At 46.2% G+C, this 27,519-nt stretch overlaps 2 protein-coding genes across 2 annotated transcripts in view; both read left to right on the plus strand.

The window, feature by feature from the left end:
* The window catches only part of LOC121002302 (ATP-binding cassette sub-family B member 5-like), a 1,125,761-nt gene that overhangs the window by 267,026 nt on the left and 831,216 nt on the right, over window positions 1-27,519 (plus strand). The gene's annotated exons all lie outside the window — the stretch shown is intronic.
* LOC121002304 (ATP-dependent translocase ABCB1-like) overlaps window positions 20,252-27,519 on the plus strand; it is a 159,134-nt gene continuing 151,866 nt past the window's right edge. Inside the window, exons 1-2 of the mRNA XM_040433705.1 lie at window positions 20,252-20,345; window positions 20,423-20,557. Coding sequence (XP_040289639.1) covers window positions 20,480-20,557 — 78 coding nt within the window. The 5' untranslated portion in view covers window positions 20,252-20,345; window positions 20,423-20,479. The remainder of the gene's footprint in view (window positions 20,346-20,422; window positions 20,558-27,519) is intronic.

Raw genomic sequence — 27,519 nt, forward strand, 5'->3', positions numbered from 1 at the left:
ATTTCCACCCTTCTTTTTCACAAAATAGTTATAACTAGAGATGAGCGAATTTTTCAAAAATTCGATTCTCCGGTTCACCGAATTATTATTATTTTTTTGGTTCAAACCGAATAAATTTGCGGCAAATTGTGTTAAAAACGGCTATTTTCTGGCTGCAGAGAGCCTTTATAGTGGTGTAGAACACTGTGCCTTGCAGTAACACGCATAGGCAGTCTGCTTTGGTAGTGAAATAACTGTCAGTCCGCATGACATGCAGATGACAGGCGTCGCTCTTAGAATCACTGCACACTTCACTTATTTGGGCAATTATGGGGCCAAAACTGACTAAATAACTCAAGTATGAACTCAGCCTTACAGGTCGATGTTAGCACTAACAAGAAGCGCACTCCTTTTACACCGTTGTCTCTCTCCCTATTCATTTTTCCTTCCTTCTGACAGATCAGAAGAAGGGTTAAATAAATGATGATGTCAGCCAGACCGAAAGAAAACTAGTGGCCCAGTCATGAAGTCGGGAGGGTAAGAACAGCATGAGAAGTCCACCGAGTGGCCCTATGACATAGTGGTGAGGTGGAAGCAGCATGAGGAGACCACAGAGTGGCCCAATAACAGAGTGTGGAGGTGGCAGCAGCATGAGCAGACCACAAAGTGGCACAATGACAGAGTCTGGAGGTGGCAGCAGCATGAGGAGTCCACAGAGTGGCACAATTACAGATGTTGAGGTGGCAGCGGCATGAGGAGACCATAGAGTGACACAATGACAGAGTGTGGAGGTGGCAGCAGCATGAGGAGACCATAGAGTGGCACAATGACAGAGTGTGGAGGGGACGGCAGCATTAATAGATCACAGAGTGACAAATTGACAGAGTTTGGTGGTGGCAACAGCATTAGAAGGCTGCAGAGTGGCACAATGACATGGTGTGGAGGTGGCGGCAGCATTAGGAGGCCGCAGAGTGGCACATTGACAGAGTTTGGAGGTGGCAGCAGCATGAGGAGACCACAGTGTGATACAATGACAGAGTCTGGAGGTGGCATCAGCATTAGCAGCCCACAGAGTGACACAATGACAGAGTCTGGAGGTGGCGGCAGCATTAGGAGGCCGCAGAGTGGCACAATGACAGAGTCTGGAGGTGGCAGCAGCATGAGGAGACCACAGTGTGACACAATGACAGAGTCTGGAGTAGAGATGTCGCAAACATAAAAATTTTCGTTCGAGAAACGGCGAACGCGAATTTTTGCAACTGTTCGCGAACGGGCGAACCAGGCGAACCGCCATAGAATTCGAATGGCAGCCGAATTTTAAAACCCACAGTGACTCTTTCTGGCCACAATAGTGATGGAAAAGTTGTTTCAAGGGGACTAACACCTGGACTGTGGCATGTCGGAGGGGGATCCATGGCAAAACTCCCATGGAAAATTACGTAGTTGATGCAGAGTCGGGTTTTAATCCATAAAGGGCATAAATCACCTAACATTCCTAAATTGTTTGGAATAACGTGCTTGAAAACATCAGGAATGATGTTGTATCGATCAGGTAAAATAAGGGTTACGCCCGCTTCACAGTGACAGACCAAACTCCCCGTTTAACATACCGCAAACAACCGCAAACAGTCCATTTGCACAACCGCAAACTCCCCATTTGCACAAGGTTGGATACCAAGCTAGCCATGTCCTGTTCCTTGTCCTCACTGACGTCATTGAAGGTCTCTTCCTCCACCAAGCCACGTACAACACCAAGGGTCCCCGAAAGGTGACAACAAGCCCCTTGGGACGCCTGCTGTGGTTGGTCTTCCACCTCCTCAAAGCCACCTTCCGCCTCTGACTCCTCTTCTTCAGACTCCTCTCTCTGCGTTGCCGCAGGTCCAGCAATCAACGACGACAAGGCTGCTTCTGGTGGTGATGGTGACCACAACTCTTCCTCTTCATGCTCATCTACGGCCTGATCCAACACTCTTCGCAGGGCACGCTCCAGAAAAAAAGCATGTGGGATGAGGTCGATGATGTTGCCTTGGGTTTGACTGACCAGGTTTGTCACCTCCGCAAAAGGACGCATGAGCCTACAGCCATTGTGCATGAGCGTTCAGTAACACGGCAAAAAAAATACCCAGCTCCGCAGAGGCTGTCCTCTTTTGTTTAAATTAAAAAAAATCTGTTCTTAACAGTTTAATCTCTGTTTTGTCCCCTATCAGGGGCCGGTGTATGGAATAGATTTTAGGAACCAGGAGATGGAAAAAGATGCTTGGTCGGTCCTCTTACTTCCAATTTGGGGCACTGCGCGTACGCCTTGCAATGTACTGTGCCACCAGATATGAGTGGTGTGTTTAAGTAGTACTATTCCTATCAGTTTAATCCCTGTTATGTCCCCTATCAGGGGACGTGTATGGAATAGATTTTAGGAACCGGGAGATGGAAAAAGATGCTTGGTCGGTCCTCTTACTTTCAATTTGGGGCACTGCACGTACGCCTTGCAATGTACTGTGCCACCAGATATGAGTGGTGTGTTTAAGTAGTACTATTCCTATCAGTTTAATCCCTGTTACGTTCCCTATCAGGGGACGTGTATGGAATAGATTTTAGGAACCGGGACATGGAAAAAGATGCTTGGTTGGTCCTCTTACTTCCAATTTGGGGCACTGCGCGTACGCCTTGCAATGTACTGTGCCACCAGATATGAGTGGTGTGTTTAAGTAGTACTATTCCTATCAGTTTAATCCCTGTTACATCCCCTATCAGGGGACGTGTATGGAATAGATTTTAGGAACAGGGAGATGGAAAAAGATGCTTGGTCAGTCCTCTTACTTCCAATGTGGGGCACTGCGCGTGCGCTGTGTAATGTACTGTGCAATCCCAATATGAGTGGTATGTTAAGTAGTACTATTCCAATCAGTTTAATCCCTGTTACGTCCCCTATCAGGGGACATGTATGGAATAGATTTTAGGAACCAGGAGATGGAAAAAGATGCTTGGTTGGTCCTCCTACTTCCAATTTGGGGCACTGCGCGTGCGCCGTGCAATGTACTGTGCCATCAGATATGAGTGGTGTGTTAAGTAGTACTATTCCTATCAGTTTAATCCCTGTTACGTCCCCTATCAGGGGACGTGTATGGAATAGATTTTAGACAACCGCAAAGAGTTGTCAATAGTTGACACACTCATGACATAAGTTTTATTCCTCTATGCGTCAATCTTGTTGTAGTGATGAATGTGCTCGTGCGCACGTTTGGAAGATTGCAGGCAATGTTTTTTTTTAAAAGCCTATGGTCGTGCTGAGGTAGTTCAGTCACAGTTAAGTGACCCAGAAAACAATGATTCTGCAGTGTGGGCCCATTGTTGGCCTAGTAGGCTTTAATGATCACCTTAGATGATCACAAAGAAAATTAATGTTTTTTCTATGCAAAATTATCCAGCCGATCGCTTTTGGTCTGTTCACAATGAAGCAACGACCTTATCATCTGGGGTGTGCCAACATTGCTATTGCCAACACACTCATAGAGGTGGTCGCTTCATTGTGATACGCAAGCCCCTTCACCACAACAAGGTAACGATCACGAAGGGGAATTGACACATGTATGTGCCTTTTTTTTTGTTTTTGCAGCCACAGTGCAGCACCAGAGGCCAGAAAAATTAGGCATGTACACTTTCCAGAAAAATTTGGTATTGTTGCAGCCGCAGAAAGTGCACTAAAACATTGCGGCTTGTACCCTAGTTGGTGGCGGATAAGTCATGCAAGTCATCCTGCATGCAGAGATAAAATACAGCAGCGTGTGGACCATTTTTAGCCCAAGGCAGCTCATCTCATCACCAGGCCTTTTTTAGTCAAATGTATCGCCCACTGTCAGTCCCTTCGGGATCCATGCCTCATTCATCTTAATAAAGGCGAGGTAATCTAGACTTTTTTGACCTAGGCGACTTCTCTTCTCAGTGACAATACCTTCTGCTGCACTGAGGGTCCTTTCTGACAGGACATTTGAAGCGGGGCAGGCCAGAAGTTCTATCGCAAATTGGGATAGCTCAGGCCACAGGTCAAGCCTGCACACCCAGTAGTCAAGGTGTTCATCGCTCCTCAGAGTGTCAATATCTGCAGTTAAGGCGAGGTAGTCTGCTACCTGTCGGTCGAGTCATTCTCTGAGGGTGGACCCCGAAGGGCTGTGGCGATGTGTAGGACTTAAAAAGCTCTGCATGTCCTCCATCAACAACACGTCTGTAAAGCGTCCTGTCCTTGCCGGCGTGGTCATGGTAGGAGGAGGATTACTTTCACCTCTTCCCCTGTTAGATTCCAATTGTACTGTGACATCACCCTTATACGCTGTGTAAAGCATACTTTTTAACTTGTTTTGGAACTGCTGCATCCTTTCCGACTTCCGGTAATTCGGTAACATTTCAGCCACTTTCTGCTTATATTGGGGGTCTAGTAGCATGGCCACCCAGTACAGGTCGTTCTACTTCAGCCTTTTTATACGAGGGTCCCTCAACAGGCACGACAGCATGAAAGACCCCATTTGCACAAGGTTGGATGCCGAGCTACTCATGTCCCGTTCCTCGTCCTCACTGATCTCATTGAAGGTCTGTTCTTCCCCCCAGCCACGTACAACACCACGGGAACCAGATAGGTGACGACAAGCACCCTGGGATGCCTGCTGTGGTTGGTCTTCCTCCTCCTCAAAGCCACATTCCTCCTCTGACTCCTCTTCCTCAGAATCCTCTTCCAGCGATGCCGCAGGTCCAGCAAGCGATGCTGATAAGGCTTTTTCTGGTGGTGATGGTGACCACAACTCTTCCTCTTCCTCTTCACGCTCATCTACGGCCTGATCCAGCACTCTTCGCAGGGCAGGCTCCATAAAGAACACAAATGGGATGATGTCGCTGATGCTGCCTTCGGTGCGACTGACTAGGTTTGTCACCTCCTCAAAAGGAGGCATGAGCCTACAGGCATTGTGCATGAGCGTCCAGTAACATGGCGAAAAAATACCCAGCTCCGCAGAGGCTGTCCTAGCACTTTGGTCATACAAATACTCGTTGACGGCTTTTTCTTGTTGGAGCAGGCGGTCGAACATTAGGAGTGTTGAATTCCAACGTGTCGGGCTGTCGCAAATCAAGCGCCTCACTGACATGTTGTTTCGCCGCTGAATATCGGAAAAGTGCGCCATGGCCGTGTAGGAACGCCGGAAATGGCCACACACCTTCCTGGCCTGTTTGAGGATGTCCTGTAAGCCTGGGTACTTATGCACAAAGCGTTGTACGATCAGATTCAATCCATGTGCCATGCACAGCACATGTGTCAACTTGCCCAAATTCAATGCCGCCAACAAATTGCTTCCGTTGTCAGACACCACTTTGCCGATCTCCAGTTGGTTCGGGGTCAGCCACTGATCCACCTGTGTGTTCAGGGCGGACAGGAGTGCTGGTCCGGTGTGACTCTCAGCTTTCAGGCAAGTCAACCCTAAGACGGCGTGACACTGTCGTATCCTGGATGTGGAATAGCCCCCTGGGGAGCTGGGGGGGGGGGGTGCAGTTGATGTGGAGCAAGATTCAGCAGCAGAAGAGGACTCAGCCGAGGAGGTTAGCGAAGAGGATGGAGTAGGAGGAGCAGAGGAGGTGGCATCAGGCCTGCCTGCAAGTCGTGGCGGTGTCACCAACTCCTCTGCAGAGCCACGCATTCCATGCTTGGCAGCCGTCAGCAGTTTTACCCAATGCGCAGTGTAGGTGATATACCTGCCCTGACCGTGCTTTTCAGACCAGGTATAAGTGGTCAGATGGACCCTTGCCCCAACACTGTGTGCCAGACATGCCATGACTAGAGATGGCCCGAACTATCCGACGGCGAACAGTTCCCGGCGAACATAGCTTGTTCGCGTTCGCCTCTGCCGGGCGAACACATGCGATGTTCGGTCCGCCCCCTATACATCATCATTGAGCAAACTTTGACCCTGTACCTCACAGTCAGCAGACACATTCCAGCCAATCAGCAGCATACCCTCCCTCCCAGACCCTCCCACCTCCTGCACAGCATCCATTTTAGATTCATTCTGAAGCTGCAGTCTTAGTGAGAGGAGGGAGACTGTAACTGCTGCTGATTTAATTGGGAAATCGATAGCTAGGCCAGTGTATTCAGTGTCCACTACAGTCCTGAAAGACTCATCTGATCTCTGCTGTAAGGACAGCGTCCTGACAGCACCCCAAAAAGCCCTTTTTAGGGCTGCAACATTAGTCTGCTTTTTTTTTTTCCTTTATATACATATTGCAGTTGCCTGGCCTGCCTGTGTGTGAGGAGCTGCAGGCCCACAGACTGTAGTGTGCCCACTGCCAGTGCTCACCCCTGTCATTCCGTGTGGCACAGGACTTTGCTTAAAAAAAGGCACTTAATTTTTACACTTTAATCTAAGGTTAGTTGCCTGCCAGTGTGTGTCAGGCTGACTTCCACTGACTGTAGTGTGCCCACTGCCAGTGCCCACCACTCATACCGGCTGGCACAGGACTTTGCATAAAAAAGGCATTTAATTTTTACACTTTAGTGTAATTTCAGCTGCTTGTCTGCTGCTAGTGTGTGTCAGGCCGACTTCAACTGACTGTAGTGTGCCCACTGCCAGTGCCCACCCCTGTCATCCCGTGTGGCACAGGACTTTGCTTAAAAAAAAGGCACTTCATTTTTACACTTTAATCTAAGGTTAGTTGCCTGCCAGTGTGTGTCAGGCCGACTTCAACTGACTGTAGTGTGCCCACTGCCAGTGCCCACCCCTGTCATCCCGAGTGGCACAGGACTTTGCTTAAAAAATAGGCACTTAATTTTTACACTTTAATCTAAGGTTAGTTGCCTGCCAGTGTGTGTCAGGCCGACTTCAACTGACTGTAGTGTGCCCACTGCCAGTGCCCACCCCTGTCATCCCGAGTGGCACAGGACTTTGCTTAAAAAATAGGCACTTAATTTTTACACTTTAATCTAAGGTTAGTTGCCTGCCAGTGTGTGTCAGGCTGACTTCCACTGACTGTAGTGTGCCCACTGCCAGTGCCCACCACTCATACCGGCTGGCACAGGACTTTGCTTAAAAAAGGCATTTAATTTTTACACTTTAATGTAATTTCAGCTGCTTGCCTGCTGCTAGTGTGTGTCAGGCCGACTTCAACTGACTGTAGTGTGCCCACTGCCAGTGCCCACCCCTGTCATACCGAGTGGCACAGGACTTTGCTTAAAAAATAGGCACTTAATTTTTACACTTTAATCTAAGGTTAGTTGCCTGCCAGTGTGTGTCAGGCTGACTTCCACTGACTGTAGTGTGCCCACTGCCAGTGCCCACCACTCATACCGGCTGGCACAGGACTTTGCTTAAAAAAGGCATTTAATTTTTACACTTTAATGTAATTTCAGCTGCTTGCCTGCTGCTAGTGTGTGTCAGGCCGACTTCAACTGACTGTAGTGTGCCCACTGCCAGTGCCAACCACTGATACCGGGTGGCACAGTAGCTTGCCGATAAATAAGGCATTTAATTTTTAGACAGTAGTCTAAATTCAGTTGCTTGCCTGCTGCCAGTGTGTGTCAGGCCCGCTTCCACTGACTGTAGTGTGCCCACTGCCAGTGCCAACCACTGATACCGGGTGGCACAGTAGCTTGCCGATAAATAAGGCATTTAATTTTTAGACAGTAGTCTAAATTCAGTTGCTTGCCTGCTGCCAGTGTGTGTCAGGCCCGCTTCCACTGACTGTAGTGTGCCCACTGCCAGTGCCAACCACTGATACCGGGTGGCACAGTAGCTTGCCGATAAATAAGGCATTTAATTTTTAGACAGTAGTCTAAATTCAGTTGCTTGCCTGCTGCCAGTGTGTGTCAGGCCCGCTTCCACTGACTGTAGTGTGCCCACTGCCAGTGCCAACCACTGATACCGGGTGGCACAGTAGCTTGCCGATAAATAAGGCATTTAATTTTTAGACAGTAGTCTAAATTCAGTTGCTTGCCTGCTGCCAGTGTGTGTCAGGCCCTCTTCCACTGACTGTAGTGTGCCCACTGCCAGTGCCAACCACTGATACCGGGTGGCACAGTAGCTTGCCGATAAATAAGGCATTTAATTTTTACACTTTAGTGTAATTTCAGTTGCTTGCCTGCTGCCAGTGTGTGTCAGGCCCGCTTCCACTGACTGTAGTGTGCCCACTGCCAGTGCCAACCACTGATACCGGGTGGCACAGTAGCTTGCCGATAAATAAGGCATTTAATTTTTACACTTTAGTGTAATTTCAGTTGCTTGCCTGCTGCCAGTGTGTGTCAGGCCCGCTTCCACTGACTGTAGTGTGCCCACTGCCAGTGCCAACCACTGATACCGGGTGGCACAGTAGCTTGCCGATAAATAAGGCATTTAATTTTTAGATGTTTTAAAGCACGTTATTCCAAACAATTTAGGAATGTTAGTTGATTTATGCCCTTTATGGATTAAAACCCGACTCTGCGTCCACTACGTAATTTTCCATGGGAGTTTTGCCATAGATCCCCCTCCGGCATGCCACAGTCCAGGTGTTAGACCCCTTGAAACAACTTTCTCATCACTATTGTGGCCAGAAAGAGTCCCTGTGGGTTTTAAAATTCGCCTGTCTATTGAAGTCTATGGCGGTTCGCCCGGTTCGCCAGTTCGCGAACATTTGCGGAAGTTCGCGTTCGCTGTTCGCGAACTGAAAATTTTATGTTCGCGACATCACTAGCCATGACTTCCTTTTCCACAACAGAGTACAGGTTGCTTTTTGTGGAAAAAAAATTCGGCCGGGTACCTTCCACTGCGGTGTCCCAATAGCTACAAATTTTTTGAAGGCCTCAGACTCCATCTGCTTGTATGGTAAAAGCTGTCGGGCTAAGAGTTCCGACAAGCCAGCTGTCAGACGCCGGGCAAGGGGGTGACTCTGTGACATTGGCTTCTTACGCTCAAACATTTCCTTGACATACACCTGACTGTATGCAGATGAGCAGGAACTGCTGAAGGTGAGAGGCGGAGTGGCGGGTGGTTGAGAGGGGGCAAGGAGGACAGCAGTGGTTGACATGGCTGAAGATGCTGGACCAGGAGGAGGATGGTGGCTTTGAGTTTGTGTGCTGCTTGTACTCATCATGTGTTGATCCCATAGGCGTTTGTGATGTGAGATCATGTGCCTTCGCAAAGCAGTTGTACCTAGGTGGGTGTTGGACTTCCCACGACTCAGTTTCTTTTGGCACAGGTCGCAAATGGCATCGCTGTTATCAGAGGCAGACACACAAAAAAAATGCCACACTGCTGAGCTTTGCAATGACGGCATTCTGGTGATGGCAACAGCATGCGTTGATTGGCGTGCAGTCTGGCTGACCCCGGGTGCCGATACATGCTGTCTGACTGTGCCACTAGCTCCTTGCAATGACCTCCCCCTGCTTCCAACTCGTCTCCTCCTCCTCCTCTCTGTCTCCCCATCTGAACTTTCCCCCTGTTCTTCTTCTCTTCAAGCGGGCACCCACGTGACATCCACAGACACATCGTCATCATCAACCGCTTCACTTGTATCTGACAACTCAGCAAAGGAAGCAGCAGCGGGTACAATATCATCATAATCACACCGTACGTCCATGTGTGTAATGCTGCCTGACTGAGACATATTCCTGTTATCTACATCCTCTGGCAATAATGGTTGCGCATCACTCATTTCTTCCAACTGATGTGTAAATAACTCCTCTGACAGATCAAGTGAAGCGGCTGTGGTGCTAGTTTTGGTGGTGGCGGCAGGCGGGCGAGTGGTAACTTGAGAGGTGCCCGAAGCTGGGCTGGAGGAGGATGGTGCGTCAAGGTTCCGAGCGGAAGCTGTAGAAGATTGGGTGTCCTGTGTAAGCCAGTCAACTATGTCCTCAGAACTTTTCGAGTTCAGGGTACGTGGCCTCTGAACACTGGGCATTATTCTAGGGCCAAAGGAAATCACAGCACCACGACCACAACAGCCCCTGCGGGTTGGCCTGCCTCTGCCTGTCATTTTTTTTTAGATAAGTGGTACTATGCGTGCAAGGTACTGTGCCACCCGATATGAGTGGTGGGCAGTGGGCACAGTACACTCTGTGGGCCTGACACACACTGGCAGGCAACTGCAATTATATTACAGAGAAAAAATTGTTTTACTGTTTTATCTGCAAGCTACTGTGCCACCAGATATGAGTGGTGGGCACTGGCAGTGGGCACAGTACACTCTGTGGGCCTGACACACACTGGCAGGCAACTGCAATTATATTACAGAGAAAAAAAAAAAAAAGAAGCATACTGATGTACACTACTAGCCCTAAACAGATCAGATGAGTCTTTGAGGACTGGAGTGGACACAGAACACTGGCCTAGTTAACGATTTCCCTATTAAATCAGCAGCAGCTGCACTCTCCCTGCTCTTACTAACACTGCAGCTTCAGAATGAATCTAAGATGGATGCTGTCCTTGCTTTTTGATAGGAGGTGGGAGGGTCTGGGAGGGAGGGTATGCTGATTGTCTGGAATATGTCTGCTGACTGTGAGGTACAGGGTCAAAGTTTGCTCAATGATGACGTATAGGGGGCGGACCGAACATCGCATATGTTTGCCCGCCGCGGCAAACGCGAACAAGCAATGTTCGCCGGGAACTGTTCGCCGGCGAATAGTTCGGGACATCTCTAGTTGTCACAGATATTTTTAGTCTGCGCACACGTTAGACAGGAGATGTAGCGCAGATAATGTCGCTGTCTGCAGCGGCCAAACAATTGCAAGCTATTTAGCGCAGGTTGCGCTAAAAATATATATTGCTGACAGATACAACTATAGTCCTTAAAAGGACTTTTGGGTCTATAACAAGTATAGAAAACTGAAATATTGCTATTTCAATCGTTACACTATCTCTCCCTTCTGCTCTTCAGCTCTCCCTGATTAATTCTGAGCCGAACACATGTCATCTGGTGCTATATAATACCCGATGACGCGATATAATACCCAATGACGTGCTATATAATACCCAACATGGCTACGGCATTACAGTGAATGGCAGTACTTACCTGCACATGTATTGGCTGTGTAGCAGCCAACAAACTTGCGGGGAAGAGACTTGGACATCGTGCTTGAGTACACGCGGTATTCGGCTGAACACCGCGATGTGCCGAGCATCGAAATGCTCGAGCCAAACTATTGTTTGGCCAAGCATGCTCGCCCAACACTAATCTTGACAAACGTCAATCTCTCCACATTTTAGGTGGACAGGTGAGTTCTTCTTGGGGTAACTATGACCCCCGCAGCACTAAACACCTGCTCTGATGCCACACTACTGGCCAGGCAGGGTCCACCAATGTGGAGAGCCAGAAGTCCCATGTGTCTGGGTCCTCTGCCTCGTCTTCCTCATCGCCTGTAGCTCCTCTGGCTGCTCCTGCTCCACCTCTCCTGTAGAAAAAACACCCATTTCGCTACACATTGCTTGTGCTCCAGTGTCCTCCTCCTCTATCTCCTTCAGTTCAGCCCCCACAGGGCTCATGTGGTTGTGAGAGCTAGGTGCCACGTCTCTAGTCCACTGACCAGCCAAATTTACCAGCGTCTGTTCCAGGACATGAAGCAGTGGAATTACATCATTCATCCCGTAGTCCTGGCTACTGAAAAAAAACGTGGCCTCCTCAAAGGGCCTGAGGAAACGGCAGGTGTCATGTATAAGTAGCCACTCGCTGACATCGAAGTTAAACAGGTGAGTACTCCTGTCCGCTTGGATCATCAGGAAATAGTTTATGGCCTTTCTCTGTTTGTACAGTCGGTCCAAAATATGGAGGGTGGAATTCCAACGGGTGGAAACATCGCATATCAGCCTATGTTGGGAGATGCCGTTCTGCCGCTGCAGCTCAAGGAGGATGTGCTTTGCGTTGCACGAGTGGCTAAAGTGCATGCAAAGTTTCCTGGCCATTTATAGGATGTCTTGCGGATGGGTGGAAGACTTCAGGAACCGCTTGACAACCAGATTAAACACGTGTGCTATGCAAGGCGCATGGCTCAGCCCTCCTTGACGCAGCGCAGAAACAATGTTCTTTCCGTTGCCGGTTAGCATGTTTCCGATTTTGAGTTGTCGCGGAGAAAGCCAGGATTAGATTTCTTGCTGAAGGACACAGAGCAGTTTCTCCCCTGTGTGACTCCATCCGCCCAGGCAAACGAGGTGCAGAACACCGCTGTGCCCTGCACACGTGGTATGTTGGAGGGGCACTGTGAATTGTCCCTGCAGTGGAGACTGAGGACATGGTGGAGGATGAGGAGGCAGAGGCGGACATTGTCGCAGGACCAACGGCATGAGAACGTGGAGGCGGAAGCGGCGTCACCTGGCCAAGTTGCTGGTGTGGCTGTGCAGGAACCACATTCACCCAGTGGGCCATAAAAGACATGTATTGTCCCTGACTGTAGTTACAGCTTCACATGTCGCACTGCCGTGCACTTTGGCACACACCAACAGGCTCAAGGACTGGCCTACCTTTTGTTCTACATGTGTGTGCAGGGCTGGTACTGTCTTTTTGGCAAAGAACTGACGGCTTGGGATTCTCCACCTCGGCTTGGCACAAGCCATCAGTTCTCTGAAAGGTGCAAAGTCCACCACTTGGAAAGGGAAGGACTACAGCACCAGCAACTTGAACAGGAGCACATTCAGTTTCTGCACCGTTGGATGCGTGCACGCATACTGTTGTCTCTTACCAATAGCTTAACTGATTGATTGCTGACGGAGTGACTGACGAGGAGGAGGAGGAGCAGGAGCATCAGGACCAGCATATGATGGGAAGGACAGACAGCTCCCTTTGGCTGAGGTGGTGGAGCCTTGATTGCCTGAAATTGGGTGCATGCCACTGAGTGATGCAGCGGTTGCTGCGGCAGGCTGGACCACCACATCAGAGCCACAGTTCTCTCAGGATAATTTATGGCGACGCTGCATATGTTGATGCAGGGCCGTAGTGCCTGGCCACGCTTCACCTTCTGCCCACAGATTTTACATTTGGCTACGTTCACCTCCTCCAGCAGCTTAATAAAAAACTGCCACACCACCGAGTAGGTGATTTTACCTCCAACACTACGCACTGAATGACTGCTTCCGTCGCTGCCTCCGTGAACCCCTGCACCACTACTTCCCGGCCACCCTGCTGACTCCCGGCCACGCTAGTGACTTGCTGGTTCCGCTGCTGCATCACGGGCAAGCTGCCACCCTCTTCTCCCGATTATGATGATGAAGCCCCTTCGTCACCCTGCTGCCAAGTGCGATCAGCTACATCATCGAGAACTGTCTGCACGTCACTGATGTCCTCCTCAACCGTTTCTGGGTCAGGAGCCTGACCGCTCACAACACCTGCTTCCACGCCACTCTCCGCATCACTACTTGCCCACCTAGTGGAGGAAGCGGCAGATGTGTCCTCCAGATCGTAGCTGGACAGTAGCTGCTGACTGTCCTCTAGTAGCTCGTCCTCACTGTATAGTGGAACTGATTCCACAGCATACAATACTTCTGTGGCTGAGGGAACAGAAAAGGACAGAGGCAGGTTGAGGGCACATGGCCTGCTCCCAGGCCATGCCAATTAAGCGTTGTGTCAGAGGAACCCACCGACTCTTGGCTGGGGGTGTCTGACGTCACTTGGGATGAAGTGGATGACCGAGTCAACCATTCAAGAACCATTGGGTTGCTGGTCAAGACCCGACCGCTAGATGACACCGAGAGCTCAGGCCTCTCGCTGCAACTTCTGCTACCACATCCCCTTACTCTGCTGCAACCTGTGCCTGCACCAGAAACATTTAGGCCTCTGCCACTCCCCTGTGCAGGGCCTGGCACTTCTGAAACTTGTCTGTCTGACATTCTGTTAGATCATATAAATAAGTAAAAAGGAAATGAAAACACCCCCAAAAACTCAGTAATTTTCTCACTTTGCCAAACAACGGCTAATAAGCCCTTTTTTTCCACTAATACACGCCAAAAAGGGCTGTAATTTTCACACTTCACGACACAACGGCAAATACTTTTTTTGTTCCACTAATGCATTCAAAAATGGTTCTTTAGAACATATAACTGCACCGCTGAATGGCAAATATATTTTTCTTTTGCCACTAAAACACGACAAAAAGGTCTTTAGAACATATAACTGCACCGTGAACGACAAATAGGCCCTTATTTTTTCATTTACAGTATAGGGCTCCGATGTGTTCCTGACAGGAATACATTGGCTAAAGTCTCAGTTCTTAACATCAGCTGGAGGAATTAGCCAGTGTTGTCAGTTGCATATCATTTTGGTGCACCTTTCGCAGTGATTTATGTATTTTTATTTTTGCATCCACCCATCTTGTGTAGGATGCCTTTGTGGTGCTTGTGGTCCGCTGCCGACATCCTCCATTGTATGCATTTTTGATGGGGATTGCCGTTAGCAATGGATCACATGCAGAGAAATTGCTCCCCGGTTATAAACACGACACAGTGATGGGATTTTTGAACATTTCCTCCCATTTAGGCCACTTTATTTCAGTTATTTTGCCACTAATACACAGCAAAAATGGCTTTAGAACAGATAACAGCGCAGCTGAATGGCAAATATATATTTTCTTTTTACGGTAATACACACCACAAAAGTCCTTTAAAAGATATACGGTATCTGCACCGCTGAACGGCAAATATATTTTGTTTTTTCCACTAATACATGGCAAAAAAGGCTTTAAAACAGATAACTGCACCTCTGACTGGCAAATATATTTTACTTTTGCCCCTAATACACGATAAAAAGGGCTTTAATTTTAGCACTTCACCAAACAACCGCTAATAAGTCCTTTTCTTCCCACTAATAAAAGCCAAAAAATGCTTTAGAACATAAAACTGCACCGCACAAGGGCAAATGAGATGTAGAAATATTTCCTTGTAATAAACCCTGATAATGGCTGTATCTAACAGCACTTGCACCCTAATAAGAACGGTTTGCTGGATTTAGAGAGCTGTATAATGGCAATTTGGATCCCCAGTCAGTGCAGCAAGGTGTAATAGGAATGTTCCTATTATCCAGGCTGTAATCTCCCCTACAGAAGCCTTTTCAACATAAAAGCTGTGGAATGATTCCTCCCTATCCTTTCCCTACAACTTGAATTATCTTTCCCTGCACTGGTAAATAGTTTTTTCAGAACAATTAAATTGTTTTTTCTAACACTGTCCCTAGCGCATGCATTCAATACACTGGTAAATAGCTGAATCTAAGATGGCTGCCGATATTTATAGGCAGGGCCGCTGATAGGCCAGTACAGCTGGCCCAGTTGTACCGGGCCCGGCTGGCAGGGGGGCCCGGGCAGCCTCGACATAACCAATTAATGTTTTAAAAAAAAAAAAAAAAAAACCTCCACAGCCCTGACCGCTAGTCAAACGCCGTCGTCCCCCCCCCCCCCCCCCCCCTGCTTTCTACGTTTTTTTTTTTTTTTAAATCGCCGCTCAGTACCTGCCTGCTTGCTCCGTTTGTATGCGGCAGCAGGTAGAGACTATTTCCTCTGTTTCGGGCGCGGAAGAGTATCTCTTCTCTTCTCTCTCCCGCGCCCGCTCCTCTGCTCTGCTCAGTCTGCTCTGCAGAATCAAGTCCCGGCCAGCTTGTCCTTCCCTGGCGCCGCGGAGTGATTCTTCTCCCTCCGCGGCGCCAGGGAAGAGAGTGAGAGAAGGAAAAGCACCACTGGCAGTGAAGAAAGGAAAAAAAATAAAAAATTTTGTGACACTCCGGGCAGCGAATCCAGGAATCCAGGGAGGCAGACAGCACAGCAGCCAGCGCTACTACTACAGTCTATCTACAGTGAAGGAGGAAGTGACTCTGTCCTGGGGCCAGGAATCAGGATAACAGGTATGAATGTACTTGTTTGGGGGGGGGGGGGGGGTCAAGATCTACTGTCTGCAGGCTCACTCTAATTATTATTTCAGGCCTGGCTACCCCACTGTAGTTGAGTTGTCTACAGTAAACTATCTTTAACGAGACCTGGCTTGTTGTTTTTTTTCCACCTTTATCATTTGTTTAATCTTCCTAATTTTTTCAAAATACCACTTCATTTATTCATTAATGTTTTTTTATTACATATTGATATTAAAGAGGTCTGTTCTCATCTGAAAACAGTATTTATTTTGGATAATAAAACTTATAACTGGCTGGAGAAAAATAAATATCACTTGTAGACAAATCTGCATGTTGTTTCAAGGCGGCGTCTGGGGAGGGGCCAAGGGCGGGGCCAGGGGTGTGGCTGAAGGAGGGATCAGGGGGTGGAGCTGAAGGGGGCCCCGTCATGTATGCTGTACGGGGCCCCATGATTTCTATCAGCGGCCCTGTTTATAGGGCTATGACATCACAGGGCTGGCTGGCTGCTGATTGGCTGCATGCATGCATGTCAATCTGGGTGATCCCGCCTTACCAGAGTTGCTTTTTCTATGTCCTCACAAGTGCAGCAGCCATTTTAGGAAAAAATGTGATTCGTTCTCACAAAGCGGTGAGGAAATTCGCATTCCGTGCGAATCAAATTTTTTCTGAAATTCGGATCGAATTTCACTTCGTAAGCTTCGATTCGTTCATCTCTAGCTACAACCATAGTTATTAGCTTTAGCAATAGTAAACTTTATATATGTAAAATATATAAACACACACTTTTTTCCCCATTTCTTTCATGAAAAAAAGCGATTTATATTGATCATGTGTCCTCAGGATAGGTCATCAATATCTGAACGGCAGGGGTCTGACACCCGGCAACCCCGACGATCAGCTGATTGAAGCGAAGGCGGTGCTCCATGCAAGCGCTTCTTCCTGTTCATTACATTGCACTACATCTCGGAAGTGTACATCTTGTAATGATGATTACTCTCTCCATTCACTTGAATGGAGCCATTACTTATAATTACACTGCGCTGTCGCTCTGCAGGAAATTAAGCTTCCTAATGAACACGACTCCTCTTCATGTGGCTGATCAGCTGGTGTCCTGATCAGATATTGGATAATGACTAAATCACAGGCAATACAATGAGATTTCTTATGCATTGGTTCAATATAAATTTAGAAGAACTCTTTGTAACTCATTTTCATATCTATTTACTTGTGCTTCTGTATCTTTCAGCATGTGTATTGGACATTGGACAGCCATGACATATCTTAATTACCTTTGTTCTTTATCTGTAATATTAATGCAGTTGTCATTTTTAAGGTCTTCTTTTCAGTACTAACTGGCACAGTCTCATTTGGAAATGTGTTTCCATGCATAGAAAGTATCAGCAATGCAAGAGCAGCAGCCTATGAGATATACAGGATCATAAACAAGGTAATAAATGAAGACATGAAATATCTTTTCCATGATCACTACAGGTTCTCAACTAGTTTGTGCCCAATAAACATTGTACAACAATTAGGTGCCCAAATCTTGAACTCAAGCATTGCCACTGCATGAAAAAAATTCTCACCTACCACAAGTGCATACAGCAGAATTATACGGTATGTACAGAGTGCTCAGTAAACATCCAGTTCAAACCTATAAAAAACATCCCCTTTCTTGATACTTGTGGCAGCAGGATCCTAAAAAGAGAATAGGGGTCATTTATTATCCACAAATACGCCTATTGCAGGCATATTTCTGGCATATTCAGATTGAATTTTTTCAAGAAATTCGCTCACCTCTACTCCTCACTGGTTCTCCTCCTCCCCTGTCATTCTTTCCTCTCTCTGCCATGTATTAATTATTTTCCACTAGAGAGTTTTGCATAAAACTTTGTTCTAATACTGTATGGAGCAGGAGCTCCGTACAGTATTAGAATGTATTGGCTCCGATGAGCCGAAGTTATTGCTTCGTGAACTCTCGTGAGTCTTCGGGTGATAACTTCATAAATTAATTTGTATTGTAAAAAACATTTCCCGAACTCGGGTTCGGTTCCAAGGTACCACTTGAAACCAAACCCGAGTTCGGGAAGTGTTTTTTTACTTTACAAATTAATTTATGAAGTTATAGATACGTATAGTGTCTCACCCGTTCGGTAACTAAACTATGGTGCACTGTTAAATGGACGCCCCACCGTCCAAACAAAAGGAATGGATAAATAAATTGATATAACTGGCACTAAATCACCAAATATTCTATCAAGAACAAACGTTAATTAAAAATAAACTCATATATTAAACACAAAAATTTGAATAAATAATCCCAGTTAATATAAGTGTGACGGTCACAATTAAGAAATAAGACTTTTATATAAATTTGATGCCGCACAATCCCTATTATAACTAATGTGAAACAAGGTCCTCTTCACACAAAATAAAACTGTAGACATGCATTGATGCTGGATTCCCCGTCTACCCCAGAGTATAGGATGTAAACTCAATAGTTATATTAGCTGGGGAGGGCAGGAACCCACAACATCAAATGACTGTGGTAATCACTTGTTGTAATCTGACTTCATACACAAAAAACAAAAAACAATATATTGCCAAATAATGGATACTCAATAATATTCCTCTCAGAATCTCTAATCAATAATCAAGATTGTAGGATATCCGCAATTCATGTATCGATGGTAACCATAATCAACAGAAATATAAAAGAAATTTAGTTAGTAAATGATCAGTAATTGTTAGTAATTCATGTTCCCTTCAAGTCCATAGTCATAATAGTGAAAATATAATGTCTATAATTCATATATCTATGCACATGATTATTGGATGCCAAATAGAGTCTATAGAAAATCTATGTCCTTGATCCTCAAAAAAATAAAAAATGTATAAAAATATAAAAAATGTTTGAGGTAATGTAGTATTAGAATCACTTGATCTTGATGTAATTGATCCACATTAATTCTCATTATATGTGCAGAGTTCAATATAGGCAGTGACAGTATGCTCCGTTTGTCACTATGTCTTATATATTATGTAACATTCTTTGTTAAAGAGAGTAACTTGTCACCACATTGTAGATCTCTCTGTAATGCGACTTGTACTTAGGAAGAGGTTCTTTAGTAAGCGCAGTCCTCCGACTCCCCTTTTCCCAGCTTGCGTTTGCCCTTGTTCGGCATGCCACTTGGCGTCCCACATGGTCGCTGTGTGCTGATCTCCGATGCGCTGTGTTGTAGGCTTCGGGTACTTACAAGGATCGCGCTGATATAACTAGTAGCACATAACAATCGTGCAGGGGGTCACTTTGAATTACTATCAGTAGTACCAAACACGTTTCAGAGTGTTGAGATCCTTCTTCAGTGGCTCCATCCATGGAAATGGGGAGTCGGAGGACTGCGCTTACTAAAGAACCTCTTCCTAAGTACAAGTCGCATTACAGAGAGATCTACAATGTGGTGACAAGTTACTTTATTTAACAAAGAATGTTACATAATATATAAGACATAGTGACAAACGGAGCATACTGTCGCTGCCTCACTCATATTTTTTATATTTTATTTATACATTTTTTTATATTTTTGAGGATCAAGGACATAGATTTTCTATAGACTCTATTTGGCATCCAATAATCATGTGCATGGATATATGAATTATAGACATTATATTTTCACAATTATGACTAGACTTGAAGGGAACATGAATTACAACAAGTGATTACCACAGTCATTTGATGTTGTGGGTTCCTGCCCTCCCCAGATAATATAACTATTGAGTTTACATCCTATACTCTGGGGTGGACGGGGAATCCAGCATCAATGCGCGTCTACAGTTTTATTTTTTATTTTGTGTGAAGAGGACCTTGTTTCACATTAGTTATAATAGGCATTGTGCGGCATCCAATTTATATGAAGGACTTTTTTCTTAATTTTGACCGTCACTCTGATATTAACTGGGATTATTTATTAGAATTTTAGTTTTTAATAAATGTGTTTATTTTTAATTAACATTTGTTCTTGATACAATCTTTGGTGATTGAGTGCCTGTTATATCAATTTATTTATCTAATTTATGAAATTATTGTGCGAAGTCTCGCGAGACTTCGCAATGCAATAGCTTCGGCTCATCAGGGCCAATACATTCTAATACTGTACAGAGCTCCTTCTCCGTGCAGTCTTGGAACAAAGTTTTATGCAAATCAACTTTGGATCTTTCATCTGAAGTCGATTCGCTCATCCCTAGTGGCAACATTAAAACAAGAAATGGAAGTGGAGAAGAGTCATACAGCAGAGTTTACAATAGATTAGATACCTGTTTTCTAGTTAGACCACCAATGAGGGTACTGCTGTACTCTAGTCAGGAAGAATGTGTAGTAGCATTTTGTCTGCTGTTTAAGGATGATATATTCATATATTTTTTTTTAGCCTCGCCACATTGATAGTGGATCTACTGAAGGATTCAAGCCAGACAAGTTGGTGGGAAATATTGAATTTAAAAATATTCATTTTGCTTATCCTAGCCGCCCAGATGTACAGGTATGTTTTCTATGGTTTTAAGTTATTATAAAGTCATTCAGATGTTATTACATATTGATGTACATTGATATTTTTAGGTTCTAAAGGGTCTAAACCTGAAAGTACCGGCTGGTAAGACTATAGCCCTGGTTGGGATGAGTGGCTGCGGGAAGAGCACAACCATACAGTTGCTACAGAGGTTTTATGATACCTATGATACCACAGAAGGGGAGGTAGGAATTTATTTTCTAATGTAACATAAAAAAAAATTCTATCTCATAATGTCAAATATAAATGAATGCTAAACACATTCTCTCCAACAGAACCTTAAAGAGGTTTTTCCATCTTAACAGTTTTAGCATATCTCTAGAATATGCCACAAATGTCCAATAGGTGTGTGTTTCACCTCAGCTACCCTCTTCAATTTCCAGCCATGCATTTGCAGCCACCCTTCATTCAGCATTATGAGAGTTCTCAAAATATCCCAACGTTGGTTCTGCTATTTCCAACAATCACATAACAGTGAATGGGGTGGTGGCTGCACTTAATCGGCTTGCTCTCCATTGACTGCTATGGGACTTGCCAAAATAGGTCAGCCCGCTCACTCAGCAATTTTTGGAAACTCTCAAAAAGTGAAACAAGTGGACTTTGTGTATGGACTGTGTGCTCTCCTCCACTTTGAGGCACCATTCTGAAGAAAGAAAGGGTCCCAGAGGTAAGACACGTACCTATATTGAGATGAGAGAACCCCTTCAGGCTACCTCTCCAGTACAGTAATAGAGAATAAAGAAATGCTAAACAAAAAGCACTAGCAGTTTATGTTGAATCCAAGTACAAGTGTACAGCATTATATAGATCTGTACCAGTCTGTGTTGTGTATTGATGTTCCAGTTAGCATTGCTGTGTGACCAATTTAACACCTCAAAGAAAGAAAATATTTCTGACTCTGGTGGCTCTACTATTCCAGTACCGCTTTCCAGAAGGAGGAGGATGAAACAAAAATTGACTAGGGTGTGTGCAGACACCAGAAATATTATGAGCTTTCCTCAAACATCTATTATTATAAATGTCCGGTATTGATGGTAGGGTAACCTTTAAAAGTTGCACTGGATCTGCCGTGTTAGATACATCATCATTACATTCATTACACATTACACACATACAAAAAGTTTCAGTTGATTCCAACACCTTCTTGCTGTGTTACTTTTTTGTCAATGAGTATATATATATATATATATACACATGCAAAAGGGTAACACTGTTTTGAACTTTCAGGCTCCATATCTCACCATCTAGTAAAACTTTGAACGTGAGACTGCCATCATTTTATAGACAATCATCTTGGCTATCTCATACATAAATTGGACTTGCATCTATTTAGCATATGATTAGTTATGCAGATAGAGAAATTGAACGAACCGTCAAGTTCGGTCGAGGAAGCCTGATGATATGGGGTGGTTTCACAGCCAAAGGCTTTGGATAGTGTTGAGCGAACAGTTCGAGCATAGTTCGGGTCCGTACCGAATTTTGGGGTGTTCGTGACACGGACCCGAACCCGAACTTTTTCGTAAAAGTTCGGGTTCGGGTTCGTCGTTCGGCATGTATTTTGGCGCATTTTGAAAGGCTGCAAAGCAGCCAATCAACATGCATCATACTACTTGCCCTAAGATGCCATCGCAGCCATGCCTACTATTGGCAAGGCTGTGATTGGCCAAGTGCAGCATGTGACTCAGCCTCTTTATAAGCTTGTGCGCACGTCGGGACGTGCTCACTCCCGATGTGAATAGAACAGGGATAGACGCAGCTGATGCTAGGGCGAGAATAGGCAGGGATAATTGAATAACTGGAAGCAAATTTCTCTCCTCCACCTGTGATTCATCTGAACAACTGCAGCTGAGCTGCTTTTTTGATAGGGATTGGCTATTTTTAGAGTGGCCAGAGTGATTTTTCCATCCACATGTACCTGGGCTGACCGCCGGCCGCCATTTTGCGACTTGTAGTGCTGCAGCAGAAGCTGCCACAGTGTGCATTCCAAAGCTCCAAACAAGTCAGACATCTACACCTGGGATTCAGACCAATAGCGATTTAGCAGCACAGTCCAAGGCTATTTTTTTTAAAGGTTGTGCAGACCATTTTGTGGCACATGTTACTGGGCTGATAGGCGGCGGCCATCTTGGGACTAGTGCTGCAGCACAATCTCTCCCAACGTCCATTAATCACTTGTAATAGTGGTCTGTGCCATAGAAATCCTACATCAGGGACTTGGGTGTGCTTGTGTCACCCCTACTAATACCAGTCCACCTGTAATCCATACAGTGAAAAGCCATAAAGTATTCCAGTGAGGGAATTTTTTATTTATTTAAAAAAGGCCAAGTTAGTTTATCTGGCGTTCAATATACTAGATACAGTTAGGCCTGCGTTTCATACATCTGGAATTAGCAAACTAATGTGCTGGGGTTGGGAAAACATATATGTACCCATACTAGAATCTGTCAAAGAAAGCGGTACTCACATATAACAGTCATTCCATCTGTAATCCATACAGTCAAAAGACTGAAAGTATTCCAGTGAGGGAATTTTTTTTATTTAAAAAAGGCCAAGTTAGTTTATCTGGCGTTCAATATACTAGATACAGTTAGGCCTGCGTTTCATACATCTGGAATTAGCAAACTAATGTGCTGGGGTTGGGAAAACATATATGTACCCATACTAGAATCTGTCAAAGAAAGCGGTACTCACATATAACAGTCATTCCATCTGTAATCCATACAGTCAAAAGACTGAAAGTATTCCAGTGAGGGAATTTTTTTTATTTAAAAAAGGCCAAGTTAGTTTATCTGGCGTTCAATATACTAGATACAGTTAGGCCTGCGTTTCATACATCTGGAATTAGCAAACTAATGTGCTGGGGTTGGGAAAACATATATGTACCCATACTAGAATCTGTCAAAGAAAGCGGTACTCACATATAACAGTCATTCCATCTGTAATCCATACAGTCAAAAGACTGAAAGTATTCCAGTGAGGGAATTTTTTTTATTTAAAAAAGGCCAAGTTAGTTTATCTGGCGTTCAATATACTAGATACAGTTAGGCCTGCGTTTCATACATCTGGAATTAGCAAACTAATGTGCTGGGGTTGGGAAAACATATATGTACCCATACTAGAATCTGTCAAAGAAAGCGGTACTCACATATAACAGTCATTCCATCTGTAATCCATACAGTCAAAAGACTGAAAGTATTCCAGTGAGGGGATTTTTTTTATTTAAAAAAGGCCAAGTTAGTTTATCTGGCGTTCAATATACTAGATACAGTTAGGCCTGCGTTTCATACATCTGGAATTAGCAAACTAATGTGCTGGGGTTGGGAAAACATATATGTACCCATACTAGAATCTGTCAAAGAAAGCGGTACTCACATATAACAGTCATTCCATCTGTAATCCATACAGTCAAAAGACTGAAAGTATTCCAGTGAGGGAATTTTTTTTATTTAAAAAAGGCCAAGTTAGTTTATCTGGCGTTCAATATACTAGATACAGTTAGGCCTGCGTTTCATACATCTGGAATTAGCAAACTAATGTGCTGGGGTTGGGAAAACATATATGTACCCATACTAGAATCTGTCAAAGAAAGCGGTACTCACATATAACAGTCATTCCATCTGTAATCCATACAGTCAAAAGACTGAAAGTATTCCAGTGAGGGAATTTTTTTTATTTAAAAAAGGCCAAGTTAGTTTATCTGGCGTTCAATATACTAGATACAGTTAGGCCTGCGTTTCATACATCTGGAATTAGCAAACTAATGTGCTGGGGTTGGGAAAACATATATGTACCCATACTAGAATCTGTCAAAGAAAGCGGTACTCACATATAACAGTCATTCCATCTGTAATCCATACAGTCAAAAGACTGAAAGTATTCCAGTGAGGGAATTTTTTTTTTATTTAAAAAAGGCCAAGTTAGTTTATCTGGCGTTCAATATACTAGATACAGTTAGGCCTGCGTTTCATACATCTGGAATTAGCAAACTAATGTGCTGGGGTTGGGAAAACATATATGTACCCATACTAGAATCTGTCAAAGAAAGCGGTACTCACATATAACAGTCATTCCATCTGTAATCCATACAGTCAAAAGACTGAAAGTATTCCAGTGAGGGAATTTTTTTTTTATTTAAAAAAGGCCAAGTTAGTTTATCTGGCGTTCAATATACTAGATACAGTTAGGCCTGCGTTTCATACATCTGGAATTAGCAAACTAATGTGCTGGGGTTGGGAAAACATATATGTACCCATACTAGAATCTGTCAAAGAAAGCGGTACTCACATATAACAGTCATTCCATCTGTAATCCATACAGTCAAAAGACTGAAAGTATTCCAGTGAGGGGATTTTGCTTATAAAAAATAATATATTTCATTGTGGTGCGAGTTGAATCGCAACAATGAAGAAAAATACTATTAAGGGACGAGGACGCGGTCGTGGTGGTGTCCGTGGAGCCTCTGTTGCTGGTAGAGGACGTGGCCGTTCGGCCCCAGGCGCACACAGTAGGGAACGAACTCCCTCAACTAGCCGGCAGAATGTACCGCAATATCTCGTGGGGCCCAATGCCGCTCTTAGGATGGTAAGGCCTGAGCAGGTACAGGCATTAATCGATTGGGTGGCCGACAGTGCTTCCAGCACGTTCACCACATGGTCTTCCACCCAGTCTTCTGCGGAAAGCGCACAGGTGGCACCTGAAAACCAAGCCCATCAGTCTGTCACATCACCCCCAAGCATATCAGGGAAACGGTCTGAGCCACAAGTTATGCAGCAGTCTCTTCTTCTGTTTGAAGACTCTGCTTCCAGGGTTTCCCAGGGGCGTCCACCTAGCCCTTCCCCAGTGGAGGAAGACATACCATGCACTGACGCACAACCACTTATGTCTCCAGATGAAGAGGACATGGGAATACCACCACAGCAGAGTCACTGACTCTCTGATGATGACGAAACACAGGTGCCCACTGCCGCGTCTTTTTGCAGTGTGCAGACTGAACAGGAGGAGGTCAGGGAGGGAGACTGGGTGGAAGACGATGCAGAGGACGATGAGGTCTTAGACCCCACATGGACTGAAGGTCGTGGCGATGACTTTCACAGTTCAGAGGAAGAGGTAGTGGTGAGACCGAGACAACAGCGAAGCCAAAGAGGGAGCAGGGGGCCAAAGCAGACGAGCCGCCGCCCCCAGAGTTCGCCTGCTACTGGACATCGCCAACAGGGACCCAGCCCCACAAAGGCAGCTTCAAAGAGTTCCCTGGCATGGCACTTCTTTAAACAATGTCCTACCGACAAGACCCGAGTGACTTGCACGCTCTGCCATCAGAGCCTGAGGCGAGGCATTAACGTTCTGAACCTCAGCACAACCTGCATGACCAGGCATCTACATGCAAAGCATGAACTGCAGTGGGGTACACACCTTAAAAACCAGGCACTCGCTGAGGCTCCCCCTGCTCCCTCTACCGCTGCTGCCTCGGCTTCCGCCTCGAGAGGAATGTTGCCACCTGCCGAGCAGCAAACAGAGGATGTGCCACCGACACCACCACCACCGCCACCGTCAACTAGCGTCTCCACTATATCACACAGCAGCGTACAGCTCTCAATATCTCAAACCTTAGAGAGGAAGCGCAAATTCCCCCCGAGTCACCCTCGAGCCCTTGGCCTGAACGCCAGCATTTCTAAACTGCTGGCCTTTGAAATGCTGTCATTCCGGCTGGTGGACACAGACAGCTTCAAACAGCTGATGGCCATGGCTGTCCCGCAGTATGTGGTTCCCAGCCGCCACTACTTCTCCAAGACAGCCGTGCCTTCCCTGCACATGCAAGTGTCCGATAAAATCAAGTGTGCACTGCGCAACGCCATTTGTGGCAAGGTCCACCTAACCACAGATACGTGGACCAGTAAGCACGGCCAGGGACGCTATATCTCACTAACTGCACACTGGATGAATGTAGTGGCGGCTGGGCCCCCGGCGGACAGTTCCTTGGCGCACGTCCTTCCGCCCCCTAGGATCGCAGGGCATCATTCTCTGCCTCCTGTAGCCTCCTCCTCCTACTCGGCTTCCTCCTCCACTGCTTCCACCAGCTCATCCGGTCAGCCACACACCTTCACCACCAACTTCAGCACAGCCCGGGGTAAACGTCAGCAGGCCATTCTGAAACTCATATGTTTGGGGGACAGGCCCCACAGCGCAAAGGAGTTGTGGCGGGGTATTGAACAACAGACCGACGAGTGGTTTCTGCCGGTGGGCCTCAAGCCAGGCCTGGTGGTATGCGATAATGGGCGAAATCTCGTGGCAGCTCTGGGACTAGCCGGTTTGACGCACATCCCTTGCCTGGCGCATGTGCTGAACTTGGTGGTGCAGAGGTTCATTCACCACTACCCCAACATGTCAGAGCTGCTGCATAAAGTGCGGGCCGTCTGTGCGCGCTTCCGCCGTTCACATCCTGCCGCTGCTCGCCTGTCTGCGCTACAGCGGAACTTCGGCCTTCCCGCTCACCGCCTCATATGCGACGTGCCCACCCGGTGGAACTCCACCTTGCACATGCTGGAGAGACTGTGCGAGCAGCAGCAGGCCATAGTGGAGTTTCAGCTGCAGCACGCTCGCGTCAGTCGTACTGCCGAACAGCACCACTTCACCACCAATGATTGGGCCTCCATGCGAGACCTGTGTGCCCTGCTGCGCTGTTTCGAGTACTCCACCAACATGGCCAGTGGCGATGACACTGTTATCAGCGTTACAATACCACTTCTATGTCTCCTTGAGAAAACACTTAGGGCAATGATGTTAGAGGAGGTGGCCCAGGTGGAGGAGGAGGAGGAGGATGAGGGCTCGTTTCTAACACTTTCGGGCCAGTCTGTTCGAAGTGGCTCAGAGGGAGGTTTGTTTAAGCAGCAGAGGACAGGTTCACAAGTCGCCAGCCAAGGCACTGTACTGGAGGACGAGGAGGATGAGGAGGAGGAGGTGGAGGGGGACGAGGATGACCCAAGTTCACAGCGGGGTGGCAGCCCAGGCCCATCACTGGTGCGTGGCTGGGGGGATACGGTGGACGATGACGATACGCCTCCCACAGAGGACAGCTTGTCCTTACCCATGGGTAGCCTGGCCCACATGAGCGAATATATGCTCCAATGCCTGCGCAACGACAGCAGAGTTG

Source organism: Bufo bufo, chromosome 5 (assembly GCF_905171765.1).
Source record: "Bufo bufo chromosome 5, aBufBuf1.1, whole genome shotgun sequence".
Classification (NCBI taxonomy): domain Eukaryota; kingdom Metazoa; phylum Chordata; class Amphibia; order Anura; family Bufonidae; genus Bufo; species Bufo bufo.